Source organism: Caenorhabditis remanei, chromosome V, assembly GCF_010183535.1.
Source record: "Caenorhabditis remanei strain PX506 chromosome V, whole genome shotgun sequence".
NCBI classification, from domain to species: Eukaryota; Metazoa; Nematoda; class Chromadorea; order Rhabditida; family Rhabditidae; genus Caenorhabditis; species Caenorhabditis remanei.
In genome coordinates this window covers 10,129,981-10,155,386 of record NC_071332.1, presented here as the reverse complement: position 1 = coordinate 10,155,386, position 25,406 = coordinate 10,129,981, and the positions used below count along the sequence as shown (strand labels likewise).

The 25,406-nt window shown below is 37.7% G+C and overlaps 12 protein-coding genes across 12 annotated transcripts; 7 read left to right on the top strand and 5 right to left on the bottom strand.

The window, feature by feature from the left end:
• Positions 1-549: 549 nt before the first annotated feature.
• GCK72_018719 (uncharacterized protein) lies at positions 550-1,086 on the bottom strand (the record flags this gene model as incomplete). Its single annotated transcript, XM_003110303.2, has 2 exons — positions 550-690; positions 748-1,086. 2 exons carry the CDS (start codon positions 1,084-1,086, stop codon positions 550-552), a joined length of 480 nt encoding a protein of 159 aa, XP_003110351.2.
• On the top strand, positions 988-1,356 carry GCK72_018718 (uncharacterized protein; the record flags this gene model as incomplete). The annotated part of the gene is made up of 1 exon (XM_053732710.1): positions 988-1,356. One exon carries the CDS (start codon positions 988-990, stop codon positions 1,354-1,356), a length of 369 nt encoding a protein of 122 aa, XP_053581623.1.
• Positions 1,357-2,244: 888 nt separating this feature from the next.
• On the top strand, positions 2,245-6,002 carry GCK72_018717 (uncharacterized protein; the record flags this gene model as incomplete). The annotated part of the gene is made up of 4 exons (XM_003110480.1): positions 2,245-2,277; positions 3,296-3,394; positions 4,196-4,390; positions 5,814-6,002. The coding sequence occupies 4 exons, from the start codon at positions 2,245-2,247 to the stop codon at positions 6,000-6,002; spliced, it is 516 nt and encodes a 171-aa protein (XP_003110528.1).
• A 778-nt stretch (positions 6,003-6,780) lies between these two features.
• On the bottom strand, positions 6,781-9,324 carry GCK72_018716 (uncharacterized protein; the record flags this gene model as incomplete). Its single annotated transcript, XM_053732709.1, has 7 exons — positions 6,781-6,855; positions 6,898-7,070; positions 7,117-7,301; positions 7,349-7,473; positions 7,534-7,750; positions 8,455-8,599; positions 8,709-9,324. The coding sequence occupies 7 exons, from the start codon at positions 9,322-9,324 to the stop codon at positions 6,781-6,783; spliced, it is 1,536 nt and encodes a 511-aa protein (XP_053581622.1).
• GCK72_018715 (uncharacterized protein) lies at positions 8,238-10,076 on the top strand (the record flags this gene model as incomplete). The annotated part of the gene is made up of 5 exons (XM_003110642.2): positions 8,238-8,343; positions 8,387-9,024; positions 9,073-9,318; positions 9,363-9,769; positions 9,818-10,076. The coding sequence occupies 5 exons, from the start codon at positions 8,238-8,240 to the stop codon at positions 10,074-10,076; spliced, it is 1,656 nt and encodes a 551-aa protein (XP_003110690.2).
• Positions 10,077-10,987: 911 nt separating this feature from the next.
• Positions 10,988-12,237, top strand: GCK72_018714 (uncharacterized protein; the record flags this gene model as incomplete). The annotated part of the gene is made up of 5 exons (XM_053732708.1): positions 10,988-11,043; positions 11,090-11,276; positions 11,324-11,460; positions 11,614-11,807; positions 11,858-12,237. 5 exons carry the CDS (start codon positions 10,988-10,990, stop codon positions 12,235-12,237), a joined length of 954 nt encoding a protein of 317 aa, XP_053581621.1.
• A 201-nt stretch (positions 12,238-12,438) lies between these two features.
• Positions 12,439-13,404, bottom strand: GCK72_018713 (uncharacterized protein; the record flags this gene model as incomplete). The annotated part of the gene is made up of 4 exons (XM_053732707.1): positions 12,439-12,625; positions 12,679-12,779; positions 12,935-13,089; positions 13,170-13,404. The coding sequence occupies 4 exons, from the start codon at positions 13,402-13,404 to the stop codon at positions 12,439-12,441; spliced, it is 678 nt and encodes a 225-aa protein (XP_053581620.1).
• Positions 13,405-14,729: 1,325 nt separating this feature from the next.
• GCK72_018712 (uncharacterized protein) lies at positions 14,730-15,916 on the top strand (the record flags this gene model as incomplete). The annotated part of the gene is made up of 5 exons (XM_003110476.2): positions 14,730-14,785; positions 14,833-15,025; positions 15,073-15,409; positions 15,459-15,607; positions 15,692-15,916. The coding sequence occupies 5 exons, from the start codon at positions 14,730-14,732 to the stop codon at positions 15,914-15,916; spliced, it is 960 nt and encodes a 319-aa protein (XP_003110524.2).
• A 317-nt stretch (positions 15,917-16,233) lies between these two features.
• On the top strand, positions 16,234-17,600 carry GCK72_018711 (uncharacterized protein; the record flags this gene model as incomplete). The annotated part of the gene is made up of 5 exons (XM_053732706.1): positions 16,234-16,289; positions 16,339-16,531; positions 16,579-16,918; positions 17,182-17,330; positions 17,376-17,600. 5 exons carry the CDS (start codon positions 16,234-16,236, stop codon positions 17,598-17,600), a joined length of 963 nt encoding a protein of 320 aa, XP_053581619.1.
• A 1,436-nt stretch (positions 17,601-19,036) lies between these two features.
• On the bottom strand, positions 19,037-22,710 carry GCK72_018710 (uncharacterized protein; the record flags this gene model as incomplete). The annotated part of the gene is made up of 13 exons (XM_053732705.1): positions 19,037-19,102; positions 19,308-19,445; positions 19,587-19,649; positions 19,949-20,092; positions 20,213-20,344; positions 20,402-20,529; positions 20,575-20,687; positions 20,878-20,958; positions 21,242-21,348; positions 21,883-22,181; positions 22,231-22,360; positions 22,404-22,451; positions 22,561-22,710. 13 exons carry the CDS (start codon positions 22,708-22,710, stop codon positions 19,037-19,039), a joined length of 1,599 nt encoding a protein of 532 aa, XP_053581618.1.
• A 292-nt stretch (positions 22,711-23,002) lies between these two features.
• GCK72_018709 (uncharacterized protein) lies at positions 23,003-23,662 on the top strand (the record flags this gene model as incomplete). The annotated part of the gene is made up of 3 exons (XM_003110283.2): positions 23,003-23,056; positions 23,105-23,314; positions 23,387-23,662. The coding sequence occupies 3 exons, from the start codon at positions 23,003-23,005 to the stop codon at positions 23,660-23,662; spliced, it is 540 nt and encodes a 179-aa protein (XP_003110331.2).
• A 72-nt stretch (positions 23,663-23,734) lies between these two features.
• Positions 23,735-24,945, bottom strand: GCK72_018708 (uncharacterized protein; the record flags this gene model as incomplete). Its single annotated transcript, XM_003110288.2, has 4 exons — positions 23,735-24,015; positions 24,065-24,215; positions 24,260-24,704; positions 24,767-24,945. The coding sequence occupies 4 exons, from the start codon at positions 24,943-24,945 to the stop codon at positions 23,735-23,737; spliced, it is 1,056 nt and encodes a 351-aa protein (XP_003110336.2).
• Between the last annotated feature and the right edge of the window lie 461 nt (positions 24,946-25,406).

Here is a 25,406-nt window from a genome sequence, read left to right as displayed (position 1 = left end):
TTCATAAGTTGGGAGAGAAAAAATGCAAGCAAAGTACACTTTATTTCTCCAGTGACAGTTACTTTGAATAAATGAGAGTACTTTCCCATTTTATCAAAAAAATGTTGAAATCTCTTTCAGATGAAAGGAAGAATTTTCTCTTTTTGTAATACTTTTGTCGAATTCAGTTTGAAATTTTGAGAAGATTTAGAAAAAAACTGCAAAAAAACATTGCCGAAAAAAAGTCGGCAACCCGGCAACGGCAATGCATTAGAAAAAGTCGGCAATTCCGGCAATTCGGCAACGCGGCAACGGCATTGCCGCTCGTCCCTGGTTCTAATGTTGTAAGGGCCGCATATGCGCATTTATGTTATCTTGGTATCTGGAAAAGGCGTAGAACGGAGGTTTAACAACATTATCATCTTTATTCGATGAAATAGGTTTCATTATCACGATTGGGAGTGTCGAAGTGTGAGTGAACAGCAAATTTATGATTGAGAGAAGAGATACACACACAGAAAATATTAGAGAAGAACTGGTATAGGTTTCGGTGTCGGTCGGAGAGATCGTTTAGAAGAAGGTTTCTGGCATTGGGAGCTTGTTGAAGTCGAGGAACGTGGTGAAGTCCTTTGGCAAGTTGCATCCGTCGCGCTTGCACAGGCATCTGAGGCTGGTTTGAGATGGATGTCCGGCAGCGTGGAATTGGAAGGCCTGTAATATGATTCAGTTACGGTAAAATTCTCTGGAAGCGTATAGATTTCAACTCACTTCTTGGAGACAGACGTTGAGAACGGCATAACCATGGTGTGGGGCTCCGAAGAGAGCGAGAATATGGGTGTAGTCGTCGGACTCCATGTCAACTCCGTTGACGTAGAACTTGTCGTATCCCTTCGCAGCTGGCATGTAGCTGCACAACTCGTAGATTGGCTCACTCAAGGTGTATCCACCCTGGGATGGAGCTCCTTGCTCAGCTGGCTCCCAACAGCGGATTGACTTGGTGAGTTGATCATGAGCGTCTTGGACGGTGTTCTTCGTCGATGGACGAACGTTGTAGCCAGAGACGGCGATGGCGAAGCAAGAAACGAAGACGGCGATGTTTTGGAACATGATGATGATGAGAATTGGGGTCGAGTGAGAAGTTGGAAAAAAGAGGAGACTTCTCAAGGGGTGGGTACTGGTTCGAGAGTAACTCGAAGACACTCAATAATGGAAAGCACTGCTCAGAACGGTGTTTTTATGCCGAAGAAAAAAGGGCGGAGCGTGAAGATAGAAGAGGGCGGGCCTTTGGAAGACAACGTGGAGAAGAGAGCTGACGCGAGAAGAGAAGCTGGATATAGGAGAGGTGACAAAGAAGCACTAAAGATTTTAGGGCGTTGAGTCTCTTATCACATTGAAATTGATAACAAGGACAGGAAAGATTCTTAGGCTCAACCAAGATCTGATAAAACGCACATAATCATAAAAGTACAAGGAGCTCGTTGGAAAGGAGAAATCGAAGAATCGAAATGAATAGAAGATGCAAATAAACATTGAAATTTCAGCAGACTGTCTTCAAAAAGTGATGCTCCCTTGTCTGTCAACTAAATTACCATTTGTGAAACAGGAAAATAATCTTAAAACGCAGTCTGAAAAGGAGCATCCGATGAGCGAAACTTTTTATAGAAAGGATTCGACGACCCTTCGTGTAGGTGTCACTACTATTCTGTTGTACATTGTTGTACACTTTAGAGCCATCTGAATAGGAATAATGTTCTCAAATAGAGTCGTAGATTTTACACAAAACTCGGCGAAGAGATACGTGCAAGCCATCCCAATACTAGAAATGAACCACTTGAAATATTTTAGCTTATCGCTTCTACAGTACCCTGTATATACTTGAAATTCATGTTTCCTCATGAAAAATGTTTTCTTCAGCTCTGACGTTACTGGTTCTGACCATTTTCTGATTTTCAATATTTATCGAAACTTTTTTAGCCGTCATGAAAAGCTAATGAGAGTAGAAGATATCTGAAGCGTAAACTCGGTCATCTTACTCATTTCAGACCACCCAATGTTGCATATAATTGGAAAAAATATCTTTTTTTTTCACTGTTGCCTCATTTTCCCACGCAAAATGGTCAATGTTTCCAAGTAGGCTCTAAGTCGGCATTTGATCTCGAATAGGCTCCAACATCACATGTCTTGACGTCTTGAAACATTAGAATAAAGAGATCCCGTGAAAATCGTCTTGTACTTTTAGAAGGGCTTTACATTCCACTTCAGTGGATGTCTGGTGATGTCGAGAATCTAGTTGAGTGGGTTTGATCTTTTTGTCTTTCCAGGAGAAAAAATCAGAACTTGTTCACACGCAAGGCCTAGAGACAAAGCATGGTGGTCCACGTGAAACTGAACTGAAAAGTTCTGCCGAAAATCAGGAATTTCTCCACTCGAATCGGGAAATTCCAAATCTGAAAGTGGCACTTTTGCGTGTGGAGAGTATTCCCTTTTTTCGTCAGTTTCTGAAAATGACTGATTCATTCTTTCCAGCAGGGTAGTGAACACTATGAGATATTTTATAAAAATGATGCTCGATTCTTCTTTTTGAGAGATCTTTAGTGATATTGTTTAAAATAAAAGAATTTCCGAATTGTTGGTACAATTTTTCATTTCGCAAAGGAAATTCTGAAGAAATCGACGTCAATGGAGAGGGTTTTTGCAATATGCATTTCTGGTTTTGTATTTTGCTGACTTCTTGAAATTCGCAACTGACACGAAGATCTGACCTGAGATAACAGAAAACTATATTTGATGTCTTATGATTGACGTAAATCTGGGAAATTGTGGTACAAAAACAGAAAGATTGTTCGGATGAAATGTTACCTGTAGGTCGGGCGACCAGATTACTTTCTGTTGAGAACACCTTACAGCCCACATGAAATAGAGGAAATTGGAATATTTTCTAAATGAGATTACTGTAAAAGCCTCTTCGTCGGAAAACAACATCAAGAAAATGAGAAAAGCTTATAAAACGAGTGGCTTATCCTCCCCGATCATGGAGGCGATTTTTATAAACAAAAACTAATAGTTAGTGGGAACATAAACATAAACTTTTCCCTCTAGGAGTAATGACTAAAGTTTGGGAATATTGAGAGTTTGCAGAACGGAGAACGCTACCGTAACCGAGATGTTCTGTACATAGAGCTTGTAACTATGATCCGAGTGTACTGTACCAACTGTTTAAAAACGGATTCACTTGTTTCCAGTTGTGTTAGAACAGTGAAAATTCTTCCCATTGATAATCGTAACCTTTAATTTTTATCATAGCTCCATTTTTCAGCGCTTCGACAATTCCCTCCTCGAGTGTGACTTCATGAGTAAATGGCCTGGATATGACTCAAAGCAAATGAGAAAAGATTTGAGAAGACTTCACGAATTGGTAAGCTATTCAAGTTAACTTCCTCGTTTATCACAACCTAAAAAAAACCGCATTGATCATTCACGAGAGATTATATCATTCTGTGTTCTAATGGATTTAATTTTTCTATAATGATATCTTCAAGAACATATCAAACTACAGAATAGAAATGACACCGTGACGGTGTCCAAAGAACGTTCATCCGTTAGGGTGGCATTCAAAAATGTCACATTTCCTGAGAACAAGAACCGGAAATGTTAGATTTTTAATATGAGAGAAATGTGAAAAAGTCGAAAGTTCGACAGAAAAAAGTATTTCTTTCCCCGAAATTATGCACTTTCAATTCTGAGAATAAAATTAAAATTTTCCAGGGTTTCTTTTCGGAAATTAGCTCAAACTATACGGAAAATGTCATTTTCAGAGTTTAGATCATGAGAAAAAATCAGAAAGTGCGATAATGCTGTGGTTCATTTTTATTGTGACGTCTTTGAGATTCCCACTTTGTTCCGAAATCGCTTTGTTTTCGTTCCTTTTCGGGAACTTTTGTTGGACAAAAGGATCTTTGGTTTTGATCCGAAATGAAGTGTGAATATGCATCAAAGTTTAAATATTTTGGTAGTCTATGATGTTAGATGTATATTAGTAATAGGAAAGCTTTAAAAACTATTGAAACTCATCCTACGCAGAACGTTTTGGTATCCGAGATCCGATCAGAATAGATCTGCTCATAATGTACATATCTCTGCTCAGTCTTCCAAAGATCAAATTCATTCAATTTATGTATATTCTTCGTTGTTTTTATTCAAGTTAATACTATTTCAGGCATCCACTGAAACATCATTTGGCCTTGAAGCGGATCATCACAAAGCGTATCAAGTACTAATAGTTCTGGAAGCAAAACGAGCATATGATGAACGACTCGCTGGACTGTTTTGTGAAGATTGGTTCGACGTGGATAGTCCTGCAGACATCTTCAGAACTCTGTCGAATCGTGGAGATGACGAATTACCGCCAAAGGTAAGGAACAAGAGAATATGACGTGATGATTCTGCAGAAGATATATAGAAGGGGGCAGAAGAAAAGTATTAGTGGAATAACTTTTAGAAGTCTAGGTCCTAAGTAGCAGATTATGTTATCTCGATCCGATCATCCTCGAGTTTCTGGAAAGATATGGATTATATTATTGAACTGAATTATTTCAGAAGAAAAAGATGTTAGAAAATGGAAACACTAGTTGAGCTGAAGTTTTCTCAGGGAAACGCTACTCTTCAGAAATTATCCTTGTCACACATTCGCGAACATATATATGGGAATATTGCCACTGTATTGAACCTCTCGAATTCATTGTGTTTTGATCATGATCATAGAAAAAACATTGAGCAGTTTCTTATTTTCTACTCGAGATATTCCCCTGCTCTTTCAAGACAGAAATACTCTCTTTTGCAAGAAACTCGCACTTCCAGGTACCTGATCATTAATACCCGCTACATACAACTGAAATGTGCATTCTTTAAAAATGATATTTTTATTATTGCACTTTTTCCTTGCAAAAAGTGTCAAAAAATGATGTGATGAAATACATAAAATAAAGGCGAGAGACAAAACGTTCTGTAAATCCTTTTTCCCTCTTCTTGCAAGTCAAAAGGAGATGACGCGATTCGTTTCTTTTTCTGGAGAATATGGAAGTTTTAGAAATCTCGCATTCATTGTTATCAGAGACTAACCGCTTTGGAGGAAATCCTCGCCAAAAGTTGAGGACTTTTCAGTTTTGCGTAAGCTACGGTACTGATGAAAGAATGGCGTAATTATTCTGATTCAAATGATTCATGAAACATTGTAACATCGAGTGCACTTCTGATGATGTAAATCGTAAATCAGAATTGTCTAATTCTGTTGTTTTTCGAGTTTGTGCTTATCAAGATCTACCGAATGTACCGCCTAATCTCATCGTCTCTGTCGAAAAAGCATTTGTTCTCCAGTTCTGACTGCTTAAGACGACACAATGCTCATCATTATAGACTTTGTTTTCAGAATTACGTAGATATTGAGAATGTATATCGAAAAAAGAGAAATGGACGAGATACGCAGGGCGAGAAGATTCGAATTTGTAAGAAGTTTCAAGGACTACTATTGTTCTTTCGATGTTTTTGTGCTAGAATTCGGTTGGACGCTCGGTTTTCCACAACTGAAAGTCAATGACGTTTTTGGATTTTTCAGTTTTTGGCCTGAATCTCTTCGTCATGCTTCATATTGCACAGCTCACTGAACATGACTCGAACACATGAACGCGCTAATTAATGCCAGAAAACACTGAAATTCTGATGACAAAGATGTTCTCTTTGACATATGCATTCAATCTAGATTTTTCAAAGTTAATGTAAAAAATGAAAGCAGGGGAAACAGAAATAATACAACTTCCATAATATTTTTTTCGTTTCAGATTCTTTGGAACATTCTCTGCCGGATAAGTGGAGTATCAATCGAAATTATCGATGCACGTGGACTATCAGAGCGTCCAAAAATTCATCGCTTCTCATCCACAGCTTCACAAATATCTGCACCGTGTCTAACATGGCTTCGTCTTGGAAAACGTCCGGTTCCACTTTTCTACATCCCGGACGATGAATAACTCGTTTTATGTGTTTCCCTTTTTTGAACGGGTTTACACTCTCATCCCTTACTTCTCTTCTTTCTATCTCTCACATTCTTAAATATTCAAATTTTCTGTATTTATCGGGTTTTTTTTCTAAATGTCTCAAATGTTTCATACTTTCATCCTGGATTCCTCTAGGAAGTTCCCATCATCTCGAGGAGCTGAAAATATCGAGTTTTGTTTTATTTTCAAAGTTTTCACAATCACACTCATTTTTGTGCTCCCGGTGCCAATTCATCACACTTCCCGTCGTAGGTTTTCCTCCCTTTTCGCTGGTTTCAAATCGTTTTCTCTGTATTTTTTGATAGAACTGTAGTTTTCGTAGTGTATCGTGTTATTTTCTCTGCTTTTAATACTCGAAATCTAGGCAATTCATGTTATCATCATTTTTCAAAATTTGTCGCTCTGAAGGTTTTAATAAATCAATTATCTCTTCCGTACTTACTTATTTCTGAGTGGTCTGTTGTTGTTAAATGTAAACGAGTAAAGTTCGTTTTTAAATCAGATCTCAAGTGCAACACAACAATTTTAAAACTCCAACCTGAACACAATCCCATATTTAGAAAGTGGAGTAAAACGGCATCAGAAGCAATGATAACTGAGTAACTGACTTGTTTTTATTCTAAAACTAAGTTTTATTTATGTCTAAATATAAGTTTACACTTTATCTACAGTAATTAATGGAAATAATATCAAGATTATGACGAAATTGGAACTTGATTATTTACAGGGATACAGGTTTCAGCTGAAATAGCTATTCTTGTTTATCGTGATGATGAAGATGTGGAAGATAGTTGTTCACAGCTGAGATACTTCTACGAATCGTTTTCTGAATGAGAAAATTATTTATGCTCGAAAGTAATGACAATACCTTTACACGACCGACAACTTTGCGAGCGAGACTACGAGATCGACGTTTCTTCCGACAATGAAGTCCTTCGTCTTCAATAATAGTGTTCGTATCTTCGTTAGAATGACTTGAGATGACAGTAGCATCATTCACCGAATTAAGAAATTCAATGGCTTGACGAGAAGCGAGATATTCTGAATATACTGTTTGTTAAAGATCATGTGATACAAAAGTTCTCACTTTTATGTTCTTCCAATGCTTTGATACGCATTTCTCGTCTCATTTCTGTCGAACGGACTTCTTCCGACTTCTGCCGTTCCAACTCTTCTTTCTGTTTAATTTTCAATTTCTGAGCTTCTAACAATCTTGTGATCCTCTCTTTTTCAATCAATAAGATGTTGATGCGCTGCTCGGCTATAATCTTTCTGTAATATAAAGTATTTAATTATTTTTTATTATTGGTCGCACTCACGCAGCATTCAAACGCTCGTCTTGGTTGCGATTAATGATTTTGTACATGTTTTCAGTAATTTTACTCATTACAATGACGATTTCGGTGAGTTTATTCTTCAATGGCTCGGAATGAGACGAATTGATCTTTGAAAGAAAGATATTAATAATGGAAAACAGATTCCAATCAAGAATCTGGTTAGATACCTGTTTGAAGCTCTCCGCTATCATGATGCGGACTGCCAGGTTTTCGATTGCGTCGTTCAAATTATCAACTTTTTCAACCCACTCGCTTGCCCAGATTACAGTCGCTTTTTGGTTCTGCAGTTCGAAATTTTTCATCTCTCCAGCAAGAGAAAGAATTTTTTCGAGCAATCTCATCATTTCTGAATGGATAATTTGTTCCTCATTCAGACGATTCATGCTGAAAAGTTTGCTTTAGATCAATATTTAAGGTTTTGATTTGATTTTTATTTCAATATATCGACGAATATTAAAAAATCTTGCTTTAAAATCTGGAAATTTAAAAAAATCAGGAAAAAAAACAGAATTCAAAACCAAAAAGTTTGATGTGCAGGATAGAAGAAATTTTAGATTACGGTTTCGAAAAGAGCGCGGAAAATTTTAAAATCACATTTTTCTGAACCGGTGCACTTGAAAGCAAATGTTTTATAAAAATGAATATTTTGACCTATCTCATTTGATCTTTTAAACAGGAAAATGTTTTTCTTAAAAAGGCGGCAACAATTCTCTTTCTCAGCGAACCAGATTTAAAAGTTCATATCAGACACTTTTGCATGTTTCCTTATTTTCCTCGTTTGTTTTCCTTGTGCATTCACCCACACTCGGAATGTTGTTTTGAAGTTTATGATTTTCAGATACTAACCTGTACTCCCTGTTTCTGTTCCAATATGAGTGAGAAGTCTGGACGAAGCGATTCGAAACTGTCGGAGTCGTCTTCGATTAGCGAACTCCAGGCAGCCGATCTGAGCATTTTCAGCGGATCATTCGATGGAGGTGAGAAAATTGCATGTAATTTATCTGTATCCCTTGCTTTCAGGCGTTTTCTCGTCAAATCTCCCAATTTTCGACTTGATGGGAGCTAGAAATCAAAACAACTCTCTGTACTCCCCACATCCATTTGTCAAATCAAATGGTCCGTGCCGTCTGACTGCAATCACCCAATCCACACCAAAGGAACCATTGAACATGACTCCAGCTGATTTCGGTCTAGCGGATTTCTCTTTCGGTAACGAATCTTTCGCGGATTTCACTGCAAACAACTCTTCGTTTGTCGGGAATTTCCAAAGCAATGTCCGCTCGACCCGCCTTCTGCCGTCATGGGCCGTCGACATGAGCGGTAACATTCGCGATGATCTTACGCTTCAAGATGTTGTTCGTAACGGATCGCTTATCGATTTTGCCATGGATAGAACTGGAGTCAAGTTCTTGGAAAGTCATTTCCCATCGGAGCAAGACGACGAGATGCACAGCTTGCTGTTCGATAAACTCACTGAACAAAGTACAGTTTTCACAAGTCTTTGCCGCAGTGCAGCCGGCAATTTCATCATCCAGAAGTTTGTTGAACATGCTTCGTTGGAAGAACAGGATCGTCTTGTCAGCACAATGAGTGAGAATGGTTTGATCGAAATGTGTCTTGACAAATTTGCATGCCGAGTTGTTCAGCTCTCTATCCAGGTAAAATGATAACCGATTTTCGGAAATAAACATGCTATATGATTTCAGAAGTTCGATGAGTCTATCGCGATGAAGCTTGTACATAAAATCAGTACTCTCAACTTCCTTCCATTGTGTACTGACCAATGTGCCATTCACGTTCTCCAAAAAGTTGTTAAGCTTCTTCCAATTGGCGCTTGGAGTTTCTTCGTCAAGTTTCTTTGCCGTGATGATAACTTGATGACTGTTTGCCAGGACAAGTACGGATGTCGTCTTGTTCAGCAGACAATCGACAAACTGTCCGACAATCCAAAGGTACATCTCCCTCATTTTTTGGGGAATTTAAACGTCTTTTATAGCTCCCATGCTTCAACACTCGTCTTCAACTTCTTCATGGTTTGATGACATCGGTCGCACGTAACTGTTTCCGTCTCTCTTCCAACGAGTTCGCCAATTATGTTGTTCAATACGTCATCAAATCTTCCGGAGTGATGGAGATGTACCGTGACACAATTATCGAGAAGTGTCTCCTTCGCAACATTCTTTCAATGTCCCAAGACAAGTATGCATCCCATGTTGTGGAGGGTGCCTTCCTTTTTGCTCCGCCACACCTTCTGTCGGAAATGATGGATGAGATCTTTGATGGCTACGTCAAAGATCAGGAGACGAACCGCGATGCGTTGGACATTCTTCTTTTCCACCAATATGGAAACTACGTCATCCAACAGATGATTTCTATTTGCATCTCTGCACTTCTTGGAAAAGAGTGAGTTAGAGTTGTTTCAAGAGGCACAACTAAAAAAAATCAATTCAGAGAACGCAAGATGTCACCAGCGGAATTGCGTCTCTATGCCAAATGGTTTGATCGCATCAAAAATCGTGTCAACCGTCAGGCCAGCCGCCTTGAACGTTTCTCTTCTGGAAAGAAGATCATCGAATCGCTCCAGAAGCTCAACGTACCGATGACGATGACGAACGAACCAATGCCATTGTGGGCGATGCCGGCACCACTCATGGATATGAGTGCTCAATTCCACCAAAATTTCCAGAAGCGCTCCGTTTTTGACGAATAGCTTCTCTCATTTGTACATTTGCCCCGTTTGCCCCCATATTGATACCCTTTAGATCTTGAACATATTTTATCGTATTCTCTACTAGCCAGTTGTACTATTAATTATTTTTAGTGATATTACTCGCCTCATTTGTACATTGCCAGACTGAGCATAACCAAGACTGTTAGGTACGCCATCTGGTGATAATAACCAACGCTTCTTGTTCAATATATAGCTCCCTTGTGTGTTCTTTTTATGCATTCCAGAAATTGTTTTTTGGTTTGCTAGTGTCATAATAAAGACGATTATTGCCTGCAGCCACGTTTTTTTTTCACTAGAACTATCAAAAGTGTAGAACAAGTTTCATATTGAGATATATTCATTGTAAAAAGTTACATGCTGAACTTCTCCCGTTCGTTGCTATTGAAAATTTTCTATGATACTAAGATTGTCGACGTCTTTGTAGAAGGCCGCGATATCAAAGAAGAAGGAGCCGCTATTTCCGAAACTAAGTTTGTTTTTCTTCAAAACTAAGTTTTTTTTTCTTGTTTATTATTTTTGTAATTATTTCTTCTGTACATATTCCCCCCACATCACCATTTAGTTCTTCTAGCATTCCATTGTTTCGATGACTCAGGCTCCTCGTGATCTCAGCGATCAACCACCATTCCCCTCCGGACTTTTCTAATTCACCTCCTTTTCCCTATTCTCTCTCTCTCTCTTACAGTCTCTAGTATAAAAGGGGCCCCCTTCCATCCCTTTTCTTCAATTTTTCTCCTTTCCAACAATAATTCGAACCCGCAAACTCTCTTTTTATTCGTACATGGTGAGGCAGGACTCGAACCTGCAATTTTCTGATTAGAAGTCGATCTACTGAAAGACGACAAATCCATTTTTCAACCCGAGTCATCAATTCATTTACAGAGTGAATAATGCATGTAACAATAAACATTCAAAAAATTGGAACTTACACTAAACTTCCCGACAGGTTTGCTTGCCAGTCGAACTTTCATATATTTGATTAAAGTTTTCAGGTCAACGATTCCTTTCGGTCTTCCGCCTCTATTGAATGAAGATGAGAACTTGTATGGACTTTTGGAGGATGAGTTAGACTTGACACTCGGATTGGACGGATACAAAGATACTGGATTCAATGATAAGTATCACTCATTTTTTGATTATATGAAGAGAACTTACAAAAAAGGTTCTTCATTGAAAGAGGTAAAACTAAGATGTTCAAACAAATAGGAGTTATTGCAATTTTCCAGGCTATCGGAGCAGATTTCGTTTCCAATCGTAGAAATCTGGTGTCGATCGCTAAATCTCCATATGAAGTTAAACGCGTGGAAATACAAGCAATTCGAAAGAATGGAGTCATCTTTTTATGTGACAAAAAAGAAGACAGGTAAGCTGAAAAAGGAAATGAAAAGTCTGAATTGTCTACTCGCTGTTTCTCAAAATATCTCGAGAATCCACACATGATTCAAAAGTCTGGAACTTTGGAATTTCCGGTCTTAAATTCACCTATGAGAGTATCATTTAAACTTGATGTTTCCAGCGAAGATTACTCGCTACCTTATGGTCACCGATTCGAACGATACCTCACTTTGGATAAATACGGAAATCAACACAATAAATATGAAACACTAACAACAGATGAGTGCTCGAAATGTGTTCTACGAACGACTTTATCCTCAGGAAAAGAAACAATAAAATTGTTCTACTCAGCTGAAATCGATGCAATCGATAGAGGTTAGTTCAGTTGGCTTTCCGTGCCGAAAACAACATTAATAATGTTTCAGAAGGAAAGTTTGTGGAACTGAAAACCACGTCATACGGTCATATGAAATGGTTGGAGAGGCGCAGTCTAGACCACTATCTTCAATCTTTTTTCGCTAATGTTCCATACATCATTTATGGACAGAAAGCGGGTTACAGGAGTGAGCGAGTTTTCCGCGTTAATAAAAAATGGACGAACAGCATTCCAAATAGTGGTGTCAATTGGAAGAAAGAGGTGTGCTTCAATCAATTATTTCAAGTCCTCCAAAAGATTAAATCAAAACTGGAATACGATGAAGAAGCTCTTGTATTGCATATTACACGCGAGGGACTGTTCTTTGAACCAGAATGCTCAAATAATTGTACTTTCATGGAACAAAGCTTTCTGGATCATTTCGAATGATTCTCAATACTTTGTAATTTTCATCTCATCATTTTTCTGTTCAAATATACCTGTATCCCCCCAACAATTCCCAAAAATGTTGATAAATGCTGTCATTTTTATCAGTCAAACTGACAGATGTCAGAATTCATTCCGAGAGATCATCAATTCAAATAAAAAATAGAACAAAGAAAAATACAAAAAAGTGGAGATAAGATTGTTTTACAGTAGCTGTACGTTCTCAATGTTTTGTAGTTGTTGTGTGCTCTGCTCTTGCAGATTGGAGACTCCTCGGCTCACCGGTAGCTGTGTTTCTACACGAGGACGGCGATTTCTCTTCATGATTACCTTATTGCACAAATCAGCAGGTCGTTGGACACCATTCTTTCGGAAGTAAAGGGAGCAGCCACTGAAAAAAAGAATGTTTTGAGGGTTTAGGAATTCCTTTGTGTTAAAACTCACTTGCACTCGATGGCTCCAGAATCCGTTCTTCTCCAGAGAGTTGTTTGACGTGTTCCACAATTTGGATTGGAGCAAACAGAGTTGTGATGGAACGCCGATGGCTGAAAAAGTGTAGTTACGAAGTCTGTTATGATAAAAAAAAACATATTCTCAATGAAAGCCGTTCAGAACTTAGAAGTAATGGCAGTTCCGAATATAAATCCTGAGGATATCCGAACAAACAGACAGACATCACTCAAAATTTGTGAAATCTAACCTTTCTACCTCCACTATTTTTCCGTGGAGTCGGTGCCAAATTTTCCTGCTCTTGCACCTGCACATAGTTCATTCCAATTTCCGGATATTGTGGATATTGCTCATTGTTGACAATATTATTCATTGAAATATCAAAGCTTCCGAAAACAGAATTAACTGGAGGAAGTTGTTGAAGAGGTGGAACATACGATGGAACTGAAATTTTCTATTTTTCAAGAAGATGAGTTAAAAATTACCGAAATATTGTCCAAAATCCTCGAAATGTGGGTCCATGAGAAATGGTGTTGCAATTGGATCATACATTTGAGGAGTGTGAACTGGAGATGGATTTCCGTGATCATGTGAAAAATGCATTTCATGAGAATGAATATTTCCATCTTTGTCCACAATTCCATATGCATATGAAGTATTATGAGTGTTAGATGGAGGGGAAGACGTTGAAGAAGAGGATGACGATGATATTGGATACATCCTTCGAGATAATGAGGAATGTCGTTTTCTCGAGATACGATACGAGTTGGAAAATGTGATCTACGTGGTCTTCTCAAGCTCCGCCCATCTGGGAAGGGGCGGGGCGAATAGGTTACTGTACTTGGGAAGTTGGGTGGATGTGATGTGTGATGTCGTGCTAGGGGTACGGTAATTCATAATCTTATTGTGAATTACGTTATAAAAGTCGGAAATTTGGAGAGAGAAATTCTCACTGAAGATGGATATCAAGAGCAAAACTGGTTCTTTTTCACGATGCTAATACAATGTTCTCGTTGAATCGAGTTGAGATCCGTGCAGGAAATTTAACAGGAAAATGAGTGAATGATCAAAAACGAGAGAAAAATAGAACAATAATTAAAAATAATCGGGTGAGAGGATTCTTAAAGGAGCAATAACAAATTCGTCAATTTTGACTGGTCCGATTGATCAGGCTCTATTTTTTAACAAACTATAAATTCTAGTTTTTAAAGTTTTGCACAGAAGATCCAGGACTGGTCGGGTAGAGAAAACTCTGATTTCAGCATGACCCATTCTGTGAAAAGTCAAATAGCTACGGTACATATTAAAAAATAAATACATATGAAAACAATCATGATTGTTTGAAAGACATTACGATTCTGAACTAACATTAACTGAAGAAATTTATCAATTCAGCTGAATCAATCTTATCTAGTGATTCTAAATATTTATTAGATAATTATCAATATTATGATAATGAATATGTGAAATGTATTGCAATCACTTGCACATTCCATTATTTTGCCTTCCATTGGAATGGAATGAGTTTTGCCCTCCGAGAAATGTATCCACCTGCTCACCAAAATGTGTCAATCTCAGTAATTAGAACTGCTTCCAATAACAAGAAGAACCCATTTTTCTATCCTTCATCTAATCATGTTGTCCTACATCTTCTTCATTTTACAACACTTATTGCTCACGCTCAAACATCTTCACATTGTCCCCCGTGTCCGTTCAATTCAGTTGGATACCCTTCTATCTTATCATGTTCAAATTGTCTTCTCTTTCTATACCTAATTTACAACTTGACACGTTAGAAAGACAAAGAAAGATAATAAAAAAGGAGAAAGATGAACAAACTGACTGGCGGTGCTCTTTGAATTGGATGTTAACAAATTGAACAATGACTAATGGAAAATTCAAAAATGTTGTTGGCAAACTTCTTTTTTTTTAGAATGGTTTCACTGATAACTCTTATCATCTTGTGGTTTGATAACTCGAGAGAGTTTACTTTTCGTTCCTTTCTTCACAGATAGAATTCATTCTTATTCAAAAACTATTTCGAAATGCCAGTCGTTATTAATATTGAGAGAATCGGAATTTATAAAAAACTGCGGAATCAGTGAGTGTTATTTATTTTTCATTAGAAATAAAAGGAATCGATTACAGAACTGCAGTTGTCGGGGTTGATCCGAATGGTTTAAATGAGGATCCACGTCGTTATGGATTGTTGGATGAAGAGAATCAAATGGATCTCAAAAAAGGCTGTCAAGGGTTTAGAGATGAAGGATATGGTGATTTGTTCTATTCATTTTTCGATTATATCAAGAAGACTTCTAAACAAGGAACTCCGTTACACGATGTAAGTAGACTTTCTGTTCTCTTTCCAGATTTCTTAATTCATTCCAGGCAGTCAAAGCCGATTTTATTTCAACTCGTCGCAATCTGATTTCTTTTGCTGCCTCATTGTATTCCAGACAATTGATAGAGATTCGAGCGCTTCGAAAGAACGGAGTAATCTTTCTCTGCGACAAAAAATCTGAAAATGAAACATCGGAAGATTATCCAGGACATGGATACAAGTTTGAGCAGTATATGACATTGAAAGACAACGGAGATCCTCATGATGAAGATGAAGAAGTTTCGAATGCAGAGTGTATCAAAGCAGTTCTACGAACTTCTTTTAAGAAAGGAGACGAAGAAATCAAAGTACTCTATGCAGCTGAAATTGATGCTCTGGATAGTGGTGTGTACTGTTGTGTTGATACTATTCTTCTAAAAGTATTATTTTTCAGACGGAAACATGGTGGAATTCAAATCCACAATTCATGATCAAAAGAGCTGGCTATACAAATCTAGTCTCAATCACTACTTGCAATCATATCTTGGAGGTGTTTCCTGTATTATCAAAGGGCAGATAACACGCGAAAAGATTGTATTCAGAGTAAGTTTTTTTAGAGCTTTTCATTCATTATTTTGAAATTTGTTCTATTCTCATTTTTTACATTTTCTATCCCAATGATTGCAGGTCGATAAAATTCAAACCAATGAGATCCCTGGAATGAAAGTTAAATGGAATGCTGAAAAGTGTTTTGAGAAACTGTTTGAAATACTTCGAGAAATAAAATCAAAACTGAAGAATGATGACGAAGCAGTTGTGATCAGAATCCAAGGATCAGACATCTATTATGAAGGAGAAAGCGGCAAGAACTGCAAATTCGTGGATTCACAGTTTCTTAGATTCTTCGAATAAATATAACTTTCATGTCTGAACGTGTCCCTTTTCTCGATAAATGGTTGATTTCTTATCGAAAATCTGTGTAAACTGTTTCAAAATTGATTCTTTGGGCTGTTGCCATGAGGGTTTAAACAATGAATCATCGTTCTCCGAGGGAATAAAAGTTACTATAAAAATATATTTTTGAAATTTGAAATTATACGAAACAAACAAACGGAAATATTTCCAAACAAACGTTGCATTGCTCAACATCTCTCTCTCTCGTATATAAGTTGGACTCCGCTTTACTTGTTTAGGTTACTGCTTCATTTTTTCATAAAAATATCTAGGATATGCCGGTGACCGCTGACTTCGAAACAATCGGAACCTATATAAAGCTGAAAGATCGGTAATTATTTTTTGTTTATAGTGCTTGAATCCTAATTTACTTTTCTCAGAACTGCTGTGGTCGGAGTTCTCCCAAATCGTTTGAATGAGGATCCATATCATTTTGGTTTGTTGGAAGAAAAGAATCGAATGGATCTCAAGAAAGGCTGTCAAGGGTTTCGAGATGAAGGATATGGTGATTTGTTCTATTCGTTTTTTGACTATATCAAGAAGACTTCTAAACAAGGAATTCCACTTAAAGATGTAATAACTAGCAGGTAGTGAGAATGTTTTAATCCTCGCTTTTTCAGGTAATTTGCTCCGATTTCATTTCAACTCGTCGCAATCTAATCTCTTTTGCTGCCTCACTGTATTCCAGACAATCCTTTGTAATTCGAGCACTTCGCAAGAACGGAGTCATTTTTCTCTGTGACAAAAGATCTGAAAATCAAACATCGGATGGTGATGATCCAGGATACGGAAAGAAGTTTGAGCAGTATATGACATTGAAAGACAACGGAGAACCTTATGATGAAGAAGAGGAAGTTTCGAATGCAGAGTGTGTCAAAGCAGTTCTACGAACTTCTTTCAAGAAAGGAGACGAAGAAATAAAAGTACTCTATGCAGCTGAGATTGATGCTTTGGATAGTGGTAAGCAAGGCTGTCAAAAAGGCCGTGGGCCGATTCTATATCTCAGTTCCCAGCCATGGAAACTTTTCGCTTCTTCAGGCGGCCTTGTAGAGGACCAAAAGATTAGTCGATATACAAAAATTCAGCCCATTTGGTGAATCCGCGGCCTCGGCGGCCCTAAAGGCCGAGGGCCGCGGCCGGCCGCGGCCGGCCGTGCGACAGCCTTGGTGGTAAGTATTGTAGTATTGATACGATACTATTCTCCCTAAGTTATTATTTTTCAGATGGAAGTGTTGTTGAAATTAAAACCGCAAGATTTGATCAAGAGACGTGGGTCAAACGTAGAAGTCATTACCATTATCTTCAATCATTCCTCGGCAATGCCCCATTGATTATCCGAGGACAAGTTACAGATGATCAAGTTGTTTTCAAGGTAATAGTTGATTGGAGATTTGTTCATGACCTTTTCATTTTTCAGGTCGAAAAAGTTGAAACCGATGACATTCTCCATATGAATGTAGACTGGAAAGCAGATGAATCAATGGAACAATTGTTCAGAGTTCTTCATGAAATCAAGTTGAGATTGAAGAATGATGATGAAGCAATTGTAATTAGAATTGGAGGCAGACACGTCTATTATGAAGTGGAAAACGCAATGAAGTGCAGTTTTGTGGATGCAAATTTCCTTCGATACTTCGAATAAACATGTACACATTTTAATGCAAATATTGTCGCAACAAAAAAGTTCCGACATTTTTTCCCCCTCGGTGTTTGCGGACTCAAGCCAAAATTTGATAATTTTGGCTTGAGTCCGCAAACACCGAGGGGGAAAAAATGTCGGAACTTTTTTATTTCGATAATATGTACTCTGTTTCTTTTCTTTCCGTCAATAAAAATCTAATTTTTCAAATCAAATTGAACGAATAACTACCGTTTTCTATTGGATACTCAAGATATTCAAGATGTTACTCGGTGTATCTTTTTTCCTTTTCTCGACGAGCTCGTTTCACCTCACTTCTCACTGTCAAATATTGATTCGACCTCTTAATCGTTCTTCTCATTCCTTATTCATTCTTTTCCATCCAAAATGCCTGTGAAAAGGAGGAACTTTTTCATCAGATTCCTTTGTTACAGAAAACCGGGAGCTCTTCAGAAAACTCGAGGAATTATGATAAATTAAGAAATAAATAAATTTGGAAAAGGCTGAGGAATGTTCAAATATGAAGAAAATAGTGATATATCCCATTTTCTTTTCGATTATCATCAAAAAACTTCGAACGCCGTTGCTTCGAACAAAGTATGAACTGTATTCTCTACTCTTTCTGTGATTAACTTCAAAGAAGACAATATGATACAGTACCCAGATGCTACTGTAATTGACCTAGAGGCAGATCTAATTAGTTTCTGTTGCTGTAGACACCAGTACTCAGTTTTGTTTGTTTCGTTCTCGCAGATTAATTCCAACAAGGCGACGGAAGTCGATATCATCAGGATATTTCCTGATGAAAACGCGTTGGAACTCTTCATGTATTCATATAACAGAACGCACAGGTGAATATCAACTGAAGAGACATAACAGACTGTTGGATGAGCAAAAAGAAGAGCCTATGAAAAATAGATTGAGAGTTGGAACATTTCAGAAGGAAACAAAGTAGAAAAATCGAAAACTAAAACAACACATAGTGTTCAGACGCCAATGGACAAACAGTCCATTTTTGCTGGGACACTGGGAAACATCAATGAAGAAAACATCAGTCTATAAAGCAGTAAAAGAAGATGGATGGTGCGGGGATAATGGAGAAGAACACGGGGAGACATGTAATGCAAAGGGCAAATGAAAAAAAAATGGTAAGGCGGTATTCTCACTTTGATCACGTGTCCCAGTGAAGACTTTATGAGGCCCATGAACGCAACATGGAGTTTACAGAATGAGAAGACCGCCGTGAAGAAAATCGTATTTGAGAATACCCAGCTAAAAATAATAATATTGTGGGACTTGTTATGGTGGACATGGATATAAGGAAAAAATGGGGAAGCGTAACAGTATAATAAGGGAAAATGATTGAAAAGGCTGCGGATTATTGATTAAGCATCCAACTCTGAGACGAATTGTAGATTCAGTATCAGACCCCGAGAAGCTCAGTTGATGACAACGATTTGACCCAACAATTCGGAGAGGAGACGAGAAGCGTTGGTTTTTGAAATCTGAAAAAAAAAACGTTTGTGAACATGTAGTTGTAATGGATCTACCCACGAAGAAAACTTGTACCATTTAATGCAATTTAATTCTATTCACGAATGCAATTTAATGCATTTTTTGCATTTTTGTGCCATAAAAATGCATTATTTTGCGTTCGTGGGTAGGCAAGTTTTCTTCGTGGGTAGATCCATAAAGATTTTAGAAATTTACCTCAACCTTTACTGGGTCAGTTTGGCACTCGGCATTCTTCATTACAATTGGCTCGGTGGCAATATTAACATGATGCATTTGCTTAGTCAGTTGATGCATTTGATGAAACTGCGACTGGTGTGGCTTAGCACCGTGTCCCTGTAACTAGTTAGAGTTGAAGAAGATAGTTTTTTTTTTCAAGAAGTTCACGAAAAATTGAATGTGAACGTCAGAAACAAAATCAACGCTTTTGATTACGAAGAGCAAATTTATATCAGTCATAAGTGATACTGTACTTACCGCTAAACCAAGTGTGACTAGCCATGATGGAGGCTGCTGAAGAGCTTGCTCGGTTAACCGCGCCTAAATTCATTCTCCCCATTTATCTCTTGATTTCTATTTAACAAACACCACAGATTGAACATAAATAACTAAAGAAGCGAGAGGATGGAAGGTAGACAGTTTGTATTCATGCTAACTTTTCATGCTTGGGAAATTTTGATTAGTGCGCTGTATAGGAGATTTGTGTGTGCAAGAAACCAAAATGATTTTCCACAAGTCAAGGTCACAAACTATCGATTCGATGAGAAACCAAAAATATTTTAGAGCACTATCTGTATACGATGGGAAAAAGCGGTGGAAAATATTACCATGCGACTCACATCATTCTCTGAATCAGGAGTGTGAGACAAAGAACCAGCATCGATTGGTTCCGAGGGAGGCTGAGAATGCATTGGTGGTCCATTTTGATTCATTTGATGGAGGAACGGCATCGGAACAAACGGCGGATATTGCAGTCTCATCTGCTATATTTAGGAATATTAACTGGACAAATTTACAACTGTCACTAGCTATTTATATGAACTGTGTTAGTATTTCTGTCAATCGATGGTGTTTGATAACAGGACAAAAGCAGTTATATCTACCTGTGGTGGGAACTGATTTTGAAGTCCTGGCGGCATCACCATCATCGGAGCTGGTGCAGCTCGTACCTGTTGTTGCCACTGAGCGGCTGCAGCTACAGCTTCCAGAGAGTGAACGGGGTTGAGGAATGGAGGCTGAAAAAAGCAATAATGAAAATGGCGTTCATTTCATCAATGAATTGAACAACTTACAGTTCCGAGAATTTGTGTCCACTCTCCGAGGGTGTGATAGTTCTGCTCGTTTTCTGTTTTCAACTGAAGCTCATTAGTAAAATAACCAGCTTGCAACCAGAAGTTCATATCCTTTGACAAATACGGACCTAAAGTTGGATATTATCTCTTGAATATTCGTTACTAGTCTTTACCATATTTCTCTTTGTCAGGTCCCAGGTAAAACCATTTTGTGTCTACAGCTGGCCCGTTGTTTCCGTTTTTGTGCATGGCGTCGTTGACGGGATACTTTCGGTAGTGATCCACGCTGCAATTAGACCCTAATGAAATTATTGTGGTAAAAAGAGAGCGAATAAGGTATTGACGAAGGCGCGGATTGCCTTTATGAGACACGAAAAAAGTGAACATAGTGTAATAGAGGAGATCAAAATTCATAAAGAGAATCTGAGAAAGAGAAATGAAAAAGTAAAAAAAAAAGTCAGTCGTCTTCATCAAACCACCGCTCTTCGTCCTCATGTTCTCGAATAGGATCGATTAATGTTTCTTCTTCTTGCTCACACTTGGAATAATCGTAGAATCTGAAATTTTTAAATTTCTGATTTCTATTGATGCAGTATGCAGTAGGGTAATCTTTGCGATGGAACAGAAACTTTCGTTGGTATGCAACAAACCATCATAAAGAAATGGGAAGAAACTGTTTCTGTTGATGATGTAAAGAAAATGATTTGCAGAGGAGAAGCGAGAACGGAAACAGTTGACCACCGAAGTTGGAATGTTCTTTGTAATTGAAGGTCATTCACTAGAATAGTGAAAGTTTCTGTTATGAAGTCGCTGTTAAGACAGTGAACTAATAAAACTCACTGGGCATCCTTTCCAGCTAAAAACTTCTGCTGCATGAACGCCTCGAACTCTTGACGTAGAAGTTGCTGCGTGTCATCTTCTCCGAGTTCGTCGTACTGGTCGGCTTCCTGAGAATGGGCCATGATGTTTTTAACCAACGCTGGCGAAACACAAAGAAAAGCCGCGACTTGTGGCGAGTAAACGAGGGAAAACTCGATCGCTCTTTCAAACCGTATAACTGAACATTTAACAGTGAAAACAACTTGCCTATGTAGTAGAGTATAATTTTGACAGTTTCAAGTAAAACAACTAATTTTTCTATTTGATAAATAATTTCTTAGATATTTTCCAAATTTTCTAAACACCTATGTGTTTTTTTTTAAGTACCTATATGTAGGGACCGCAATGAACGTGGGCGAAGTTTTTCATTTTCTTCTCTTGGGGCTTCATGAGGAGGTTGAAAAAATAGGCTATATGTTTTATAATACGAATTTTGCTCTACTCGATTATTTCCTCTTTTCTCATACTATTAATTCAAATATTCTGTTCTAAACCGTATCTCGAAAGTCTAGTAGTAAAACCTCGGCTAGCCGCGGCTTCTCGCAACCTCGGCCGGCCGCCTTAGCCTCGATTTTAACAGTTTCAGCCCTAATTCGACTTACTATTTTGGATAAACGCTCCATTTCTTTTCGCATTATTTCAATTTCGTCTTCGACTTCATCTTTGCGATCGTCATCACCTTCGTCTTCTGGCACGAAGTCAGTATGGCTGGATACGTGAGACATAAATCGACTAATGTGGTCTTCACCTCCGTCATCTTTTCTTGGGCCTTCCCATTCCATTTCTTGAAGATTTCGTCTCTCAGCGATTTCGCTACTATCTTCTAAACGGTCCATGAGAACTGACCACGTCAATTCTGACTTATCTCGCGAAACTGTCGGTCGAACATGAGCTATCCGTTCTGAAATGAGGCCTCTTGTTATTATTACTCGCTGACTTTTCTGTAGTACCTTCTTCGTTCAAGAACTTTCCAATCATTGCGTCAAAGAGATACGGTTCCCTTTCTCTCATTTTGGCATCGGAGAAGAAAACACCTTCTTTCAACAGTTTCTGCATCGCATTGAATCGTAGATTACGCATCTGTAATTCAAACATTTGTTTAAGTTTTTAAAATTTGACGAACCTCTGTTCTATTGTTTTCTTTACGTCCACGCACTTGTTTTATGATACTCTGAACGACAAAATCATCACAATCAGCAAAACTATCGCAGTCAACAGCTTTCAGGTATTTTTGATACCTATAAATCGTAGGATTTTGGAAAAAAATGAGTAAAATTAACTTGCCTTGTCAGAAAAATTGATAATTTTTCAGAAGATAATGCTCTCAGGATTTCCATTTTTCGTTCGTAGGTCAGTTCGTCATCTCCTCTTTGCTGATGCTCGAAGAATGCTTCTTTGTCAGCGATGATACGCGAAAAAATCTCATCCATCTTTAACCTAATCAAACCTGTATTTTAATCGTATATACAGACTTAAAACTTAAGAAAAAAGACAAATTAATTAGTTGACATACTAGAATTCAGGAGAAAACCATAAAAATTGAAGGATGTCATTAAAACCATTATTTCCTACTTCAAGCATTCCTTTTGCAATACGAAATTACGCGGGCTCCTCCCTTTTTGCAAGCAGCGCACGACGTTTACGCAAAGTGTGGACGCAAGTTTTTTTCTTCTGATTTACATTTACACGCCTGTTTTGCATTTCAAAAAATAACTTTGTAAAATGACTTGCTTTGTAACAGTTGGAACTACATTATTCGAAGACTTGATAAACAAAGTAAAATTTCTATTCGGAAATGAAATGAATAATGTGTCAGTTTCTCAGGTTTTGTCGGAGGAAAGCCTGCGCAATTTGAAAAAGATCGGCGTTAAAAAAATTCGTCTTCAAATTGGAAAAGGAAATTTTGAGAATGAAGTTGTTCATCGTGTTTTCAAAGGAGTCACATCAGATGAAGGATATACAAACGTTGAAGGTCTCGAAATCGATTATTACCGCTTCAAACCATCAATTAGTGAAGATATGGCTGAAGCATTTGTAAGTGAACATGTTTCAAAAAATTGGAGAGTAGAATCCGAAACTTTCCATTAATCTGTATGAAGTTTTCAGATTGTAATCGGACATGCTGGTGCTGGCACCTGCCTAGAAGTTTTGGCCCTTCACCTTCCGTTCATAACAGTCACCAATGACAAACTGATGGATAATCATCAAGCTGAGCTTGCTGTCATGCTATCCGATGAAGGATATCTTCTTCACTGCACACCTTCAACTCTTGCTGAAACCATTGTCAAAGAAGATCTCTTCTCTCTTCGTCAATTCAGTGCTCCTTCAAAAAAATTTGTCGCAGAGCATATCAAACAACTAGTCGGAATCAAAAACGTATAGTGAAAAAATTTATAAACGGAATATTTTGAAAATAAATGAAAATATTAATAACTGAATGTTAAAATCAGTGAATCAGTTGATGAAATGCATGAACTTGTGCAACAAGGAAGCTTTAGTTGAGTCTGAAAGGGATGTAAATTCTGGTAATAAAGTCAATCCTTCCAGCTCTTCCTTGCTATCAACTGAAGCGAGTGTTTCTCTAAGAAGTTTGTTCAAATCATGCTTATCGGCAAACACAATTTTCTGAATATTCTTGATTCTCTTATTCTGATGCAGAAATTCTTCACACTTCTGGGTTGCTGCTGCCATGAGATACTTGTCTGCCAACTCAAGATAGCTTCCAACTTGTTCAACTGAAACATTCAAAACCAACATTGATTTAACCCGTGTCAAAGATTTTACCTGTTATTTCTGCTGAATTTGGATAGATCAAGCTGAGAAACTTTGAAAAGTTTACGAAATCAACGTCTTTGATTCGAATGATTGATTGTGTTTTTTCTTTAAAATTTGAATTGAAGAGTTTTTCGAAAAACTCCGAGTGAATCGAGAGGAACTGAAATATAGATCTTTTAAGATTACCGATTTGGATAGTAGTACCGATTTGTTGACGTGCAACTGGTTTCCATCTACTTCTAGAATCGCATCCGTATTTTGAGTTTTCTCAAAGTTCGAAATAAAATTTGATGCAGGAGAAAATGCGAAAACCGGTGTCATTGAAAATGAAAACTCAATCGTACATCCTTTCTGGTTCTGGTTTTGATTGAATCCATGTTGTCTCATTGGATTTGAATTATCCTGACGAGGAAAGCAATCTTCCACACTTTTCAGGTTTCTAACTCCAATCCATTGTCCAGAAAACTCTACAAGTGCATCAACATGCTTATTGACAACAACTTTTCCATCGAGCTTCAGCACAAAATCAATTTTTCCAGTGAATCCAAGAACACCTTCTAGTTTAGACCATTTGAAACGTATATACGATGAAATTACTTCGTCCGAGGTTGTCGTCATTGTTGCATTGTCAAGTTGAACTACCCAAGTCCTGAATTCGAAACAAAATACAATAGAAAATTCGCAGAAATGTCAAGATTATCTGGAACTCACCAAAACAAACCGTCCACATTTCCTTCTCCTATTTTCTGCTTAAAATTGTTCAGTTGTTCGTTCTTTTTCCGTAATTGACCCCATTCATCATAATATTGATTTTGAAACTGTTGATTTCTATCTTTATCGAATCTTAAATTCTCCTTTCGTCCTGTAGTTTTGTAGATATTTTCTGTCATATCTGTGAGAACAATTAGCAAACGAGTGTGTGAAAGTATAGTGGAAATGATTGGAAGTGAATTTAAGACGAGTGTAAATTCCACTGATAACGTGTTTACGAAACAGAGAGCATTTTGAACAACCAAATTATGAAAAATCAATCCCGACAGGAAAAACTCTTCATTAAATCTTCAACCAACGAAACATTGGATCGAATTCATTAGGCAAAAACTCATTGACTACACCTCTCAATGACTACATTGTCTCATTGACTCCACATTCTCAATGACTACAAAGTCTCATTGACTTCATTTTTCTTAATGACTACACTTTTCTCATTGACTACACCACTCATTGACTACAAAATTCGAAAAATTCTCTCATTGACTACATCTACAGTACTAGGCAAAAAGAACGCGATACTCGCAGCTTTTCAGTTAAAATTAGTCAGCTTTGAGCATGTGCCACACCCTCACTGACT